Source organism: Akebia trifoliata, chromosome 1, assembly GCF_017979445.1.
Source record: "Akebia trifoliata isolate Shusen 1 chromosome 1, ASM1797944v1, whole genome shotgun sequence".
In the NCBI taxonomy this organism is placed as follows: Eukaryota; Viridiplantae; Streptophyta; class Magnoliopsida; order Ranunculales; family Lardizabalaceae; genus Akebia; species Akebia trifoliata.
Genome location: NC_141375.1, coordinates 28,566,782 through 28,582,928, shown reverse-complemented (window position 1 = coordinate 28,582,928; position 16,147 = coordinate 28,566,782). Strand labels below are relative to the sequence as shown.

At 35.1% G+C, this 16,147-nt stretch overlaps 2 protein-coding genes across 8 annotated transcripts; both read right to left on the bottom strand.

Moving 5' to 3' along the window:
• Positions 1 to 2,058: 2,058 nt before the first annotated feature.
• Positions 2,059 to 10,961, bottom strand: LOC147411487 (disease resistance protein At4g27190-like). Of its 7 annotated transcripts, XM_086449094.1 has the most exons (9): positions 10,751 to 10,913; positions 5,216 to 8,206; positions 5,014 to 5,108; positions 4,614 to 4,841; positions 4,453 to 4,536; positions 3,989 to 4,037; positions 3,624 to 3,726; positions 2,774 to 2,875; positions 2,059 to 2,653 (listed from the first exon to the last, which is right to left on the bottom strand). In XM_086449094.1, exons 2-3 carry the CDS (start codon positions 8,140 to 8,142, stop codon positions 5,075 to 5,077), a joined length of 2,961 nt encoding a protein of 986 aa, XP_086305220.1. In that variant the 5' UTR covers positions 8,143 to 8,206; positions 10,751 to 10,913; the 3' UTR covers positions 2,059 to 2,653; positions 2,774 to 2,875; positions 3,624 to 3,726; positions 3,989 to 4,037; positions 4,453 to 4,536; positions 4,614 to 4,841; positions 5,014 to 5,074. The 7 variants fall into 7 exon arrangements, with proteins under 7 accessions (XP_086305220.1, XP_086305209.1, XP_086305201.1 ...); XM_086449083.1 differs by having other exon boundaries at positions 3,884 to 4,536; XM_086449075.1 differs by having other exon boundaries at positions 3,624 to 4,037.
• A 2,389-nt stretch (positions 10,962 to 13,350) lies between these two features.
• On the bottom strand, positions 13,351 to 15,573 carry LOC147411486 (polyubiquitin). Its single transcript, XM_086449125.1, has 2 exons — positions 15,419 to 15,573; positions 13,351 to 14,717 (listed from the first exon to the last, which is right to left on the bottom strand). The coding sequence occupies exon 2, from the start codon at positions 14,715 to 14,717 to the stop codon at positions 13,572 to 13,574; it is 1,146 nt and encodes a 381-aa protein (XP_086305251.1). The 5' UTR covers positions 15,419 to 15,573; the 3' UTR covers positions 13,351 to 13,571.
• Between the last annotated feature and the right edge of the window lie 574 nt (positions 15,574 to 16,147).

Below are 16,147 nucleotides of genomic sequence, written 5' to 3'. Positions count from 1 at the left end.
ACCCCTTCCCTCTCCCTTTTAGACTCTAAAACAATACAAAAGGGAGCAACAAAGTTATATCTTACTTTATTTTAGTTTTATTCCATTAATATTTATAAAATAAAAAATTGTAATGTTCAAAATTTCAAAGTATTTTTTGAAATATTTTTGTTTTCTCTACTATTTAAAAACATAATTGTGAAAAAAAAAAAAAAAACATACTCAACTTATGTGGCAAGTGCATAGAACCATAGATTTCCTCGAGATATGCAATGATCTTTTAGGTTTAAAGAAATGTGTTTATTTTTTTGAATATTTTTTGTATTCTTATGTTCTAAAATTAATGGCACACCCCTTAATTATGGTCATCTCTTATATAATAATGAAAAAAAAATCCTTATTTTCTCTTTCTAAAATTAGTAATCTTTAACTCACATAGATGATGATGGAGATGAGTATGGCCATCATCACCATCAAATTGATTTGATCTATGTATGTTAAATTTATTAAAATAAATAAATAATTTTTAATAATTAAAACATAATTGTAAAACTCGACTTGAATGTTCATTGAATTGATTCAACTCAAAAAATTAGCAAGTTGACTTAAATGAGTCAAATAAAATTATATTAAATTTAAAAATAACTTTTAATAAACATTATTTTTTATTTTTCACAAAAATATTAATGACCAAGTACATTGGTCAAAATTTTTATTTGACTGGTATATTTTTATATCAAATCACTTTCTAAAGTTGCTAAAAGGGTATTTTAGATATTTTTCCTAAAAGAATCTTCAAAAGATCCTTAATATTTTATTAATTTTTTATTCATTACTATTATTATTTAATTTTTATTTTTTTTAATCTATAAGATTAACACAAATAATTTATACCACAGGTTGAAGAAGAAGGTTTAATTGTGGAAGAAAAATCAAGGGTTTTGACTGAGATTTAAAATGAGGGCATTTTGATAATTTTATTTAGTTAATCTAAGAAGAATGAGGACAATTGTATATAACCAGTTTGAACTAAGGGGCAAACTCCAATATTCACCCACATAGGTGGATCTGCTAATCCCATGATATTCACAAACTATGTCTAGTTGATCTTAAAAATAAAGAATTATTTTTATACTTATTTGAATCTGGATCCGGCTGGAATCCTACCATTAAGACCATATCCAGATCCAAGATGGATTGGGTTGGTCGAATGGTTTTGGAATGTGGTTTCTTCCCCTATTTTCAATCTTAATATAATAGTCTTCTATTTAACCATTACACCATTTCATTTTATAAGAATAATTCATGTTGTAGAAAATGATATTTTGAAAAATTTTAAAATATAATTTTCAAAGCTATATATGTTTAGATCTTTGCGAATCTAGGGATGTATCTGGATTTGAGTTGAACCAAGGGACTTATCATATTCGACCCATTTTTTATTCCGATCTACTCCAGGGATCCAAACCCGTTAAATTCTATTTTTGGATCACTAGATTTCAGGTCAACTCTAACCCATTTTATGCCCTAATTGAACCCACAACTTCCCCCTAGAATTTAAACCTTGTGGCAGCAACCATCTCAACAATGTTTTAAAAACTGAACCAATGATTGAACATTTTTTTTTTTTCAAATTTGTTAGACCCATGTAATTCAATTTGGTCCATCAATTAATTTTTTTATTAAAATATTTAGAAAAATATACATAATTTTTTTCTACATTATATATATATTGATTTATTTTCTCAAAATAATTGTTATGTTCATAGTATATCAGGGGACTTTTCCAATCTCAAACTATCGGATGCACAATGTTGTGAGTTTGAAAGATTCCTATTCTATGTGATTAAGAAGAAAATAGCAAAGAAAATAAAAAACAAATCAAATAACACTAAGATTTACATGGTTTGACGACAATGTCTATGTCCACAAACAGATCCACTAATCAAGTCGTTAACATTTTCATCAAAAAGCCTTTCGGATCTCACCTTATGTTAGTTTCATTACAAACCTTCATCGTGTCTTCATCAACAGCCTTCCGGGTCTCACCTTCAATCAGTTTCGTTGCAAATTGTCACCACTTCAACATCACACCAGTTTGGGCGGAGTAATATGACCTATATTCTTTCCATGCATCACAGCTACACATAATCATACACTTATAATTTTGGTTTCTTTCTTAGTAAAGATTGCCCATGATCCTGTTTTGTGCAACTCTACATATAGAACACAATACAACCAACACTGACAATAGGTTCAAATCCAAAACATATCTTATTAGTCAATGATATTTTATAATGTCCACTAAAGAACAATGACATGATCCACCCTTTTAATACTTTGGAGTAGTTAAGTAATTCGAAAACTTTAAATGCAGAACTTAAAAATGAACTAAAAGAAACTTCAATGCCATTTGTCCATGGGGCAGAGTGGCCCATCGATCGCCACCATTACATTCCACAATAATTTGGTTGATTTCCCTGAAAACTACTTTCACGTCATCACAATTACTTCAAATGATCAAACTTAAAAATCATCTCTCAAATGTATATGAAGCACGCAAAGACAAACAATTTGCTGCTTGCACTACCAACACTCATGCTTTGGTGTCACCCATCATCCTAAATTACTGATGAAATAGCAACTTTGTGGATTCTCCTTCCCTTGGTAAATCCTGAAAAAAACAAAAAACAAAAAACAAAACATTGTACAAAAAATATCAAATATGATACCAAGCACACCAAGAATTTCAGTAATTTTTTATGTGGTAACTAAGGGTGTCAGATGCATTTACCAGTAAGAAAAATCTCTAATACTTTTTCAGCTCTCCAAAAGAATAAGCCTCTATCCAATTAGTCTCCCCAAATAAATAAAATGCAAGTCTCCATCCAATTAACTGTGCAAGCAAAAGAAATCACCATGAGCATGTATTGTGGCAATATTCATAAGTATGTATGGTAGGCAAAAGCTAATTCATTGGGTTAACTCTGAAATTACTTTTGGAGACTCACCTCATTGAATATAAGTTCTAAGTTAAAGGCCCTGAATGAATTCTTAGAAATTACTATTGTTTTTGTTACTGGGACCAAGACAATAGAAAAGAAAATAGTTTCTAGGGAAAAAAAATCAAAGTTTTTATCGGGAAATTTTTGTTTGTCACTGTTGATGTGTAAGGTTACTGAGTTTAGTTTCTTGAGCGCACCCAAACAAAGAGAACTTTTCGAAGAAAAAAAAGCACTATTTGGATAACATATAGATTGTGAACAACCAATAGAAAGTACCATTTTGAAAGAAAAAAATCCTATGAAAAAAAAAAAAATCTAAGCAACCATGCAGCTCTTATCAGGACAAATCCCCTGCTTAATTAGATGATTTTAATCATTTAGGACTGTACACCACTATTTCCAAACCGTTATTTATGCAAATAACATCCATTTGTGAACAACAAAGTAGCCGATAACTGTAACCCATTAAACAATACCAATGGGCAGAGACCCAGAGTCTTTCCCTTTGAAGAAGCCAATATTTCTATTCCATTGCTGTTATTTTAAAACGGGCTCATAACCATCAAAGTAGGATATGTCTTCTAGTTTTTATTTAGATAAAAATGGTATTACCATCCAAAATGACTCATAAAATATTACCTAGCAGAAATGAAGCTGCGATCACTCCGCAGAGTCCAGCCCGTGAGCATCCTTCACCTTCTCTCACAGAATAGTGCTTGTCATCGACTACTGCAATCTCTTCCTGTCAAATCACATATAAATCATTAATGCAGTATCATAAGATGAACTAAATCAATTTAATGTTATCCACATCATCCAGGGTTCTGGTCAACAAAGGCAAAGATGGGTTCAACGGGATTTGAACCTAGGTCATGGAATCAACACTCCTCGAGCCTTACCAACTTATATAAGTTGGCACCTTCATCATCATTAAGGTGCCTTATCCCAACCATTTCTTGCTCCTCTATTCCTTTCAAAGCATGTGTTCTTAAATCTTTTCTTACCACCTGGAATCCATATCTTTTTTGGCCTTTTCCCCTTTGAGACTTTAGCCTGCACTAAAGTAAACCTTCTCAGTGGCACATATACAGTTCAAGCAAACATCGTAACTAGTTCTTTCTCCACCATATATAATTCAAGCAAAACTAATTTATCTACCTCATAAGAAACTCAAGCTAAGTTTTTTTTTTTTTTATAATTAATTCTAGCAAAATCAAACATTGTAACTAGTTATTTTCTATATCAGAGGTCACCCATTGCTACTTGTAGAAACAGATTCAAAGCTCTGAAGTAGATTCAAGGATTTGGTGAAAACAAAATCTAGGTTGTAGACAATGAATAGAACTACCCTTTTGAAAAATTTACTAAGATGATTTTCTTTTCTAGAAAAAATTTGCAAGCAAATGTACAAAGCCAAAATATACTCAGAAAACTCAAATAGTAGCAATTTAGAAAAGAGAACACAAACCGAACCAGCGGAACTTAGATTTCACAATGTTGGAATCAGAGGTTCAAAACTGAATTACTTCGATTAGAGAATTCTCTGCTCTCTCTGTAACAAATCAAAGCATAGTAATGTAAGAAAGTAAATAAGAGTTATTGTAGAAGCATTGATGGGTTTGTCCACACCTGAGCATCTCTCCAAGTTTCAAGTTTCAGCCGAATAGCACCCCACCATGCAAGGAAGAGGCGATATGCTAATCTCGTATGACGTTTGAGGCAAAACATTGAAGACTGGGGGGAATTTTTTTGTTTTTTTGGCTAGGCAAATAAGGTGGTTAGTATCATCAATATGTCACGAGGTGGGGCTGCTCATTACATAAGACCCTCCTGTTGTGCTGTTGAAGATGACTGAAACTGTTAGTAGGGGGGCAAGTATTAGATATGGCACATACAGGATAGTCGTACCCATGAATGCAAATAAGGAAAAAAAAATGGTTTGATATTAACTGCCTCTGAAATTTGATCATTGTCAATAATAAATCTGAAATTTGACCATCTATAACTAAAGCAACTAATATAATGTTACCTAAAAGTAAGCAAGCTGTGAGGTGTCCACCAAATCGAGGTCCACGAGCCCGGGGCTTCTCTCACATAATGGTGCACCCAACTGGTTCCAACATTCTTCAAGGTTTGAAAAATCTCAGGTAATTAGATAGAGAGAATAGATTATAAATGTAATCAAATCAAAGCAATGTAAAAGAGAAATATCAGAGAGAGTATTATAGTACCTGGATTGCAGTTTCATTCTAATGTTGTCGTCGTCCCACTGTAACCCTTGGAACCATTCTTTAGAGCACTTGATTTCTCTCAAGTTGGGTGCACTGTGTGGACCTAGGGGGAGATTCTCCAGTTGTGGGCATTCTTTAATTTCAATGATTTCCAGAGAATGAAAATCAAAAAGCATGTTCCCTCGCGCTGGGTAGAAGCTTGTAAGTTCCGGTAGATATTGTAATTGTAGTTTCCTTAACTGAGGAAATACACTCTTACACACATCCAACTCTTCTCTTTCTTCTTCCTCATCCTTTGAAATTAGCTCTTTCATGTCATTGCAACCAAACACAGATAAAGACTCAAGTTGTTGGAGATCTTGAGCAAAACTCAACTTGAATAGATTCTTCAACTTGTTGCAATTAAGGATGTGAAGCTTTCGCAAATTTTTAAAGGTTGGAGGAGTTGGTGGTAATAATAGTCTCTCCATTACTTGGCAGTCTGAAATTATGAGCTCCTCCAGTTGATCAAGCCGCTTGGCAAAAGAAGGCGGAAAAAGAATCGTTAAGGATGTACAACCTTCCACCAGTATCACTTTAAGGTTGTGGAGGCTCCCAATTGGCACGTCGCACTCACCACCTTCCCATATATTTATTAGTGTTGGCAGCCGGATCAACCTCAATTCCCTCAATTTGGGAAGGATGACATGATCACACTGTCGATATTTTTTTTGAAAAATCTCTTGCAATTCGATACAAATGTGTACCTTCAATACTTCAAGATTTTGCATTCTTGCCAATAGATCGTATGAGAATAAAGCTTTGCCCAACTTCCAACAACGTTCCACTTCTAGGACTCTCAGGTTTCCAAAGAAACCTTCATATGGAACAGGCCCATGACATAATGTCTTCAAGTTTGACATGCTCATTAGATACAATTCCTTGAGGTTAGCAAATGCACATTGTGGAACGTTTTTTTGAAAATTAGTGAGATACTCCATTTGGCGGCAATCTTTGAGAAAAAGAATTTCCAAGCAACTGGAACCTACGACACTATCCAATTGTTCCATACCATTGACACCTTCACATCGCCGTAACAATAGCAACTCTGTTCTTTCCAACAGCACCCTAATCCAATTCCCCAAAATTGGACTTGATATCTCAAGGGACATTCTCCTCTTGCTATCGGGCAAATTGGTGTGGGAACCTTTGCCCACTCCAATGCGAAATCTATTTAATTGTTCCCAAGGGCCGTCTGATACGTCCTGAAGTAAACATTCCTTATTTTTCAACCACACTTGTACGGCTGTCAAACGATGCAATGATGCTATTTCAGAAAGACTAGCTAATCGCCCAGATCCATCATTTCCTTCAACAACAGCATCCCATCTAGAAAAGCTACCCCACATGTCCAATATTTCTAAATGAGTTAGCTTTGATATCATCCCTGACGGTATCGTTTTTAATTCTGTATATGAAAGATCCAATAACTTCAAATTTGTGAGTTCAAATATTTCACACGGCAGCTCTTCGATATGACATCGATTCAGGCAAAGTACTTCGAGTTTTTTCAGCACTCCAAGTAGAGAGACATCTTGCAAATTACGACATCCTTCCAAACCTAATGTCCTAAGGTTTGTTAGGCATGACAGTGAGGATGGCAAACATTTAATGCCAGTGTTGCTAAGATCCAAAACTAGAAGAGACGGCATCCATTTGAAGAAATTTTCTGGCAAATTTTCCAAATATTTATTTTCCCGTAACAACAAAGTTCGGAGATTAGGACATTGTAGCTCAGCAGGGACTGTCCTAATGTTATTGCCCATCAGCGAAATTCTCTTATATTCTTCAACGTGGTCACACTCTGGCCACTCTTCCAATCCTAGTCCAGCCTTGACAAGAAATCCATACCCATCATCCATCGAACTTTTTATGGCCACATCTCGTACACCATCATGCATTTTCACTTCCTTATCATTATAACCGTCCAACAACAAGCCAGAATCCTTTAATCTATGGATAAAAGCACATACTTTAAGTAAGGCGTCTTCCAAATTTTCATCCACCTTCACGAAACCCTCCCCAATACCATACCAAAATAGATACAACTGATCAATCCTTCTATCTTCAGGGAATAGACAGCAAAACAAGAAGCATAACTTGATATCTACCCCCTCTAGAAAGTCATAACTGAATCGTAAAGATGAAAGAACATGATCTTCTTGTTCATTTGGTACAGAACTTCGTAATTTCCTCAGTGCATCTCTCCATATATTACTATCCCCATTCATTCTCAGAGACAATCCCACAGTTACAATTGCCAATGGCAAACCTTTGCATTCGCTCATAACAAGCTTCGCAACAGGTTGCAACGTGGGAAATTCAACTACATCGCCTGCTTTGGCCTTGAAGAGACTCCAAGAGTCCTTTTCAGACAATATTCCAATTCTAATGTTCCTTTGTGTACCCATTTCATGACAAACACTCTCTATTTGAGACGTCAACACGATTTTGCAACCCTTATGGTCAGTTCCATTAGGGATGCCTACATCAAATATAGCTGGTCTCTTCGACACATCATCTAATATGATAAGAATTGCCTTCTCATGCTTCAATCTCATAGACAGTTTGTTAGCCCTTAAAACTAGAGAATGCTCAGGATCAAACTTCAAGTCCAGCCTCTCAGCTATCTCACTTTGGATCCTTTCCAAGTCAGGGTCACTAGAAACAGTCACGAATATAACCTTCTCAAAGAGTTGATTTCTTTGGAGTTGGTTGTTTAATTGTTTCATTAGTGTAGTCTTCCCTACACCTCTAATACCATACACCCCTATGGATTTAATTTTCTCGTCACCTAGTGCCTCCATGAGCTGATACATTGCACACTCTATGGCTTCAAGACCCTCGACATATTCACTAGGTATCGGTATGATGCTTGGTGATTGCATTGGTTCAACTATTCACTAGACTATATTATAAAATAGTCTTCCTTGATTCAACTATTGCTCGCAACTGCAAATAGATGGATTCAAATGAAGATTTGGAGGAGAATGTGGCCAACCAAAGAAATAAAAACACACATCAAGAAATTGTATAGCAAAAAATGTTTCTAGTTTCTTCTTGCAGGATATTTTTCCCTTTTTCAGGATACTACCAATTGGCCGAGAGGAAACAAGAAATAGATACTAGTATTAAAAAAATCGAGTTAACTATAATATTTAAAAAGAAACAATATTGCTTCATTCGGATAAATTATGTTACAGGACTTTAAGACATTGCTTGTTGGTTTATCTTGCTAGTTTATCTCATAATCTTCGATCACTTAAATTTTATGTAACTGAAGTGAACATCCAAGATTTCCATTTGGTAAGTGTAAGGACTAGCTTATGATTGAGTGTGAATTCAATGGATGATTGCATTGAAGGTTACTAATAGCAAAGATTAGTAAAATGTTGTGCTGTTCATGCATGATTAATGTCATAAAATCCAGATACCAAACTAATAGTCCAACCAGCATTCATAAGAAATCAGTTTGGGTTCAAAAAAGAACCAGGTTATTTGAAGGAATTGCCGATTTTAACAGAACTGGTAATTCAAACATCAAATTGTCGGCTTTATCAATCAATTTTAAATACAAAATTGTGGGAAATACAATATGTTTTCCAGTGACAAGATTCTTTATTGTCAACTTTAAGAGTAAATATATACAGGGTCTTGTTAACATGTGCCCTAAGGGCACACGTTAAAGTGCAATAAATACACTTGGGAAATTGTGTTTTGTACAAAAAATACCCTTAAAAAAATCTTTTTTTACTAAAATGCCCTCAAATGCTTATTCCCAAAGTGTATTTATTGCACTTTATCGCCCAAAACCCATATAAATAAAACCTTAAATCTCTTTATGTAACCTAATTAGAGGGGGTTTTGGAAAAAAAGGGTCCATATGTTAGATCATTATCAATAGAAAGGGCTAAGGAAAAAGGTGATAAGAGAAAAGCGTTCCATTTTCTATAGGAACTGAAATTTTTGGTTAAGGATACCATTCACTCTTAAAACTTAGCTCTTTAAGTCTTTGTGACAACGAATGACTAAAGGAGAATGACATATTCATAATTTTGAAGATTAAGATTCAATCATGATTTTGATCCGAGTGTTATTTCTCCATTACAATATATACATTTTGAGTATTTTCGAGAAGATCTATCCAATTTCAAGGTTGAAAAATCAAAAATTTTGAAGCATTAATCTCGATGTTTGTGTACCAATAACATCATGCTCAACAAACCATAACAATAACACCAATTCTTTCATTAAGCATTCCCAAACATTACAAGTATTGTAATAATATATAACACATTTTTCATCGTAAGGGCAATTGAATGATGGCTGTTATTTTCGAAACTCCTTAAATTACATTGAAAATATTATATATATGGGAGCGGTTTAGAGGCCCTAAAGTTTGCCAAACATTTTTCAAGACATGGGTTAGAAGCTTTGGAATGAGCTGATTTTTTGTGAGGATGATCTCTACAGTGAAGAGATCATCCTCTCCAAAAATCAGCTCATTTTGAAATTTCTAGCCCTAATTTACAAATTGAAGAATCGTGGACCGTCCAATTTTTGTAAATCACTTTTGATGGGGTTAGAAGTTTTGGAATAGGTTGATTTTTGTGAGGATGATCTCCTCATCATAGAGATCATCCTCGCAAAAAATCAGCCCATTCCAAAACTTTTAACCCATGTGTTTGAAAAATGTTTGGCAAACTTCAGGGCTGCTGAACCGCTCCCTATATATAAGGTCCCGTTCAATGGCCAACAGTTTGGCAAACACTTTTTCAAAACATGAGTTAGAGGTCTTGGAATGGGCTGATTTTTGGTGAGGATGATCTCTACGGTGAGGAGATAATCCTCACCAAAAATCAGCTCATTCCAAAACTTCTAGCCCCAGTTTACAAGTTGAAAAATCGTGAACCGTCCATTTTTTGTAAACCATTTTTGATGGGGTTAGAAGTTTTGGAATGGGCTGATTTTTAGTGATGATGATCTCCTCACCGTAGAGATCATCCTCACCAAAAATCAGCCCATTCCAAGACCTCTAACCCATGTTTTGAAAAATGTGTTTGCCAAACTGTTGGCCATTGAACGCGACCCATATATATATGAGCAACCATGGTTGGATTATTATGAATTTGATGTATATCGTTTCAATATTACAATGACATTTGTCCAAAAATAAGAATTGATTCAACCAAAAATTAACATATGCTCATCACACCAAACTTCCAATATTTTCTGCAAAAATCGTTATAAGGTCATTATAACTATATACCATGGTACATCATGCCTACAATGCAATGGCCCTTTCAAAACCTTTGGTTAAGAAATATACAAGCAATACATTGTGATCCCTTTGATTGAATGTGTCATTTTAATAGCTAATCATATGGTATGTACTTGTGTGTTTATGATTTGCAACAAACCTTAACAATTGCTGTAAATGAAAACAATTATAATATTAAAGATCAGAAAGAATAATAAAGGAAAGAGTTTGCACACCTCGATTCTGAAAAGCCAATTGCTCTCTTAAGACGAAGAAAAAAGATCCGAAGGTGAGGAGTAAATAGGCATATATTATATATAGCGAAAAAGATTCAAACTCAAATAATAAAGCAAGAGAAATTCCCAAAAAGAAGGAAGGAACCACTAAAGTTTATTTGATTGGTGCCATGCTTGAAACTTTAACTTATCCTTATTCCTTACTAGATGTCTAAAGCAACATTTAACATCGATAACAATTATAACCATTGATAAGGTATTAAAATATCTGAGATAATATGCAAATTAATAATACTCCTATATAACAATTGTTCTCCTACTACAAGGATTTAATTTCTTAATAAGCTAATAATAGTAGGTAAAGTATAGGAAGAATTACAAAGGGTTTTAAACTTCTCAAAATTATGCAAATTGATGCCTTTTCATAGTATTTATGGAAGAGAGTACATACCATCTTTCATAAATACTTCGTTTTTAAATGAAATAAGGTACAAATGATATAAAATACATTGTTAATCTTCTTTTATAACCCTGTCTCGAAGTTAAATAAAATGCAAAAAATAAGTTTTTTAAAAACTGATTTATAACATGAAATCTAGTGAAGTGGGGTGTCATTGGCAATCCATGCGGGGACCAACAAACCTTAGCAACATTTGAAATCTTACTAAGGTAGTGATACTGTCTCAATCAATACTTATTATCACTGTATCATACTATTTGAAACAGATCATTACATTATGTAACTAATGTCAAATGAAAAATAACATAACTTAATTAGAGGCGTTACTGTTAAACCAGTTTTACAAAGTTTGATATATAAAGTGAAGTGTGAAATGGCAGACATCTTTTCTTTATTTTAAAGCAATATAGGCAAAATCTCATATGCTTTGCTTGGCTCCTCTAATTTGAACGATAGTATTTATCTTACTTTATTCCTTGCTTTAATGTACAATGGCATCTTCTAGCTGTTTCTTCGCTTTAATTCGTTCCTAGCTTCTTTAATTTTAATCAGTATTTAATTGGATTCAATTAAATCCTAATTACAGTTCATGGAACAAGGTATTGGGTATCGGTGGCTGTGATTTTTGGTTGCCAAATCAAAGAAGATGTTATCTATCTAGTGAACCTTGCATTTGATAGAAAAGATTTTCTTGAGGAATTACAATATAAAGGACTTGGTTAAAAGGTCTAAATCAGCCTGTAAAACTTGAGTTGAAACCCCTTATTACGTGTTTCCTCAATATTACTTTCTGCAAATTCAAACCAGAGCTTTTCTCTTAAAACTTGAGTTGAAACTTACAATCATTAGAGCATCTCCAAATGAAATCTCTATTTTAATGCACTAAAAAAAATTTTATTATTTTTTTAATGATAAAGTGCTTTTACCTCAATTTTAATTTCAACTCTAACTATCCATCTCTATTCTAATTTCTAAAACAACATTCCAATAAATCAGGATCTAATTTAAGCTCTCCACCCCAACATCATTTATACATATCATCATATTACTTAAAATTACCTTAAACAAACGCTTATTTTTCTATTCCAATGTCCAAAGTCCATCTTTTGTCTGAAGTTCAAAATTTGCTTTACCATCTCCATCCTCCATCGTCAAGGCCGCCTTCATCACGTATTTTAAATCATTGAGCATATGCCCAACCAAACCATTCCGTCAACTTTTGCTTACTTATCATCTATTGTAACTGTACTAAATTTCCACTCAACATGACTAATCTTCCCACGTTAAAAATCTTGCTTTTAATTTGATTGTTACAATTTGTCACATAGGAAAGACGCATTCACTTTAAACATTTCACTTCGAAATTAGGGACATTATGTCCCTCAATCTTACCATCTTTATTTTATCACAAGACACCTATATAGAGTAAACACACTCCAAACCCAACTTTTGCTTACATTTATTTTCACTGAACATGACTGATCTTCCTATCTTATACAGTTTTGCTTAAATTTGATTGATACAAGTTTGTCATAACTAAACACACGAACTTCATCTTCCTTAAATCTACCCATTCTCGTTTATAATAGAGAAACACCTATATTGTAGACACTCCCAATGCTCAAAATTTTCCATTCTACTCAATGATCTTGAACATGAGTGACCGGTACACATTAAACACCAGACAATTGATCAACATGAAACCCCCCATATAGCATATAATCCAATCTTTATCTCATCCTATAAACACATCCAGGGACTAAAATTCTAACCTCAACTCATGGGACCATTAGGATTTAAAAAAAAATGCAAATTTCCAAGAGATCGATTTCAATCTTCTGAGAGACTAGCCCTTTCCTATATTTATAAGTGCATCCATGGTCACGCATTGACCAAGTAGTGCAATCTAGAACTAAAATAAAATCATGGAAGATTGTAAAAGATTTGCAACCTATTACGACCTGCTCAATTAGTTCATTCACCGATACTTTCACCAAATGTTCATTTTGGTGTTTTCTTTTCTTTTCTTTTTTTTTTAGGGGTTACTGGAATCAATTCATATTAAGATCTTAAGACATTCTCTTCCTAAAGCAGAACCCCATCGCCCATTACTTCACTCCCATAGTACCATGGATAGAAATTAGTTGAAATCCCCAAAACAAGAGAACAATGATTTATTAAAATCTAGAATTTATTTGCAGATGCCATATAGAGAAACTACTAGATGCTACTACACGACTTCATATTACGGCCACTAAAGGGCTTTTCAAGTACTTGAAAAAAAAAAAAAAGGAACAATCTTTTAGACACACATATAAGATGACAGGGCAAATGCAGAAGAGAGACAGTCATTAGACACACTTAAAAGCCACCACGGAGACGGAGGACAAGGTGGAGAGTGGACTCCTTCTGGATGTTGTAATCAGCCAAAGTACGCCCATCCTCAAGCTGCTTTCCAGCGAAGATTAGACGTTGCTGATCTGGAGGAATCCCCTCCTTATCCTGAATCTTAGCCTTCACGTTATCGATGGTGTCCGAGCTTTCCACCTCCAAAGTAATGGTCTTTCCTGTGAGGGTCTTCACAAAGATCTGCATCCCACCACGAAGACGGAGGACCAAATGCAAAGTCGACTCCTTCTGGATGTTATAGTCCGCAAGAGTCCTCCCATCTTCCAACTGCTTTCCAGCAAAGATCAACCTCTGCTGGTCTGGTGGGATCCCCTCCTTGTCCTGAATCTTTGCCTTGACGTTGTCGATTGTGTCCGAACTCTCAACCTCCAAGGTGATCGTCTTACCAGTAAGGGTCTTCACAAAAATCTGCATTCCACCCCTCAATCGAAGCACAAGGTGAAGGGTAGATTCCTTCTGTATGTTGTAATCAGCGAGAGTGCGGCCGTCCTCTAATTGCTTACCAGCAAAGATCAATCTCTGCTGGTCTGGTGGGATGCCCTCTTTGTCTTGGATCTTGGCTTTAACATTGTCAATCGTGTCAGAACTCTCGACCTCCAACGTGATGGTTTTACCAGTCAAGGTCTTGACAAAAATTTGCATTCCTCCTCTCAAACGGAGGACCAAGTGGAGGGTGGACTCTTTCTGGATGTTGTAGTCGGCTAGGGTTCGCCCATCCTCCAGTTGCTTTCCAGCGAAGATCAAACGCTGCTGGTCTGGGGGGATGCCCTCTTTGTCTTGGATCTTGGCTTTGACATTGTCAATTGTGTCCGAGCTTTCAACCTCGAGGGTGATTGTCTTTCCTGTAAGAGTTTTGACGAAGATCTGCATCCCTCCACGGAGACGGAGGACCAAGTGGAGGGTGGATTCTTTCTGGATGTTGTAGTCAGCGAGGGTTCGTCCATCCTCCAACTGCTTTCCAGCAAAGATCAGACGTTGTTGATCAGGAGGGATGCCTTCCTTGTCCTGGATCTTGGCTTTGACGTTGTCGATGGTGTCGGAACTCTCGACTTCGAGAGTAATGGTCTTACCGGTGAGTGTTTTGACAAAGATCTGCATCTGAAACCACAGAACAAAACGTAAATAAGAGGCTGGATCGAATTCTAAGATTCAAACAACATGATCAAGAACCAAAACGGGCAGATCGTCGAAAAAATATGATCAAAATAGATAAATCGCGGAAAACGATGATCAAAACAGACAAATCGCAGCTATAGGGAAACAAATCTATTACAAAAAAATAGAAACAAAGAGAAATCAATTAGAAATCACAAAGCACTCTAGAGAGTTTCAGATCCGATCAACCATGTAACTTTCGCGTAGATCTGCAACGAGTAGGCGCAGATCTACCATCAAAACCAGGATAAATCCATATAAAACATTCACTTTTATTTCAAGAACAAGAATCAAATAAAAATCCAATTAGAAATCAAAAATCTTAATTCAAATCGCTCTAAATAGTTTCGGATCTAATCAACTAGTTAACTTTCACATAGATCCACAACGAATACGTCCAGATCTACCATCAAAACCAAGATAAACAATATAAAACATTCGTTTCTCTTTCAAATTTCTGCAAAAACCAAAAATATACCGTAAAGAAAACCTAGATCTTCAATCAGAAGAAACCTCAAACGGAAAAAAACGAAACTTCAGTCAAAATCGCACAGGAAAACTAGAAGAAATATCGCATAAATGAGGAGACCCCCAACATATAATCGATTTGGGAAAAATAAAACCAGAGCAGATATCTTCCTTACCTTGAGAGAGAGATTGGAGAGCAAGTTTCGCTTTTGAAGAAGAAATAGAAATCAGATTGATGAAATACCCCCAGCCGAGAGGCTTTATTTATAGCTGTGTTTGCCGACTTAACCACGCAAAAATGGAATCCGGGACGAAATTGCCAAAATAGGTTAACCAATTACCTTAATACACGTGGAAAGTATGACTTGGCATAAATTGACCTATACGGAAAGTTTCGTATGTATCTTGAACGTTCTCGAACGTCACGAATGATTATGAGAGTAGGTGAACGTTAGAAATAACGCTGTCAAAATAAAATGTCGCTAAGACAGCTTGTAATTAGTAGCGGAAGATTCCTCTGAATCTAACCTTAAAACCAGGACTTAGTATGATTTCTACTCTTAATAAGGGTCATTGACCTCAACTTGTGATATTGTAAAATACCACAGGCCTGGTGGGAGGCAATTGCTCCCTTAGAACTTTGAGATGCCCCGTATTTTTAACTAATTACATGTTTTATTTGTCCTCACTCCCTCATCTCTTTCTCAATTTGCCCCTACACCCTCACCTCCCTCTAATTTTTGTCCCACAAAAATTTGAGACACCCCTATATTTTTAACTTATTACATGTCCCATTTGTCCCTATTCCCTCACCTCTTCAATTTTTTGTTGATAACATTGTGTCTTGACCGGAACTTCTCAGATATTAATTAGAAATGATTTAAATATCATTTTCTTCAATTTCT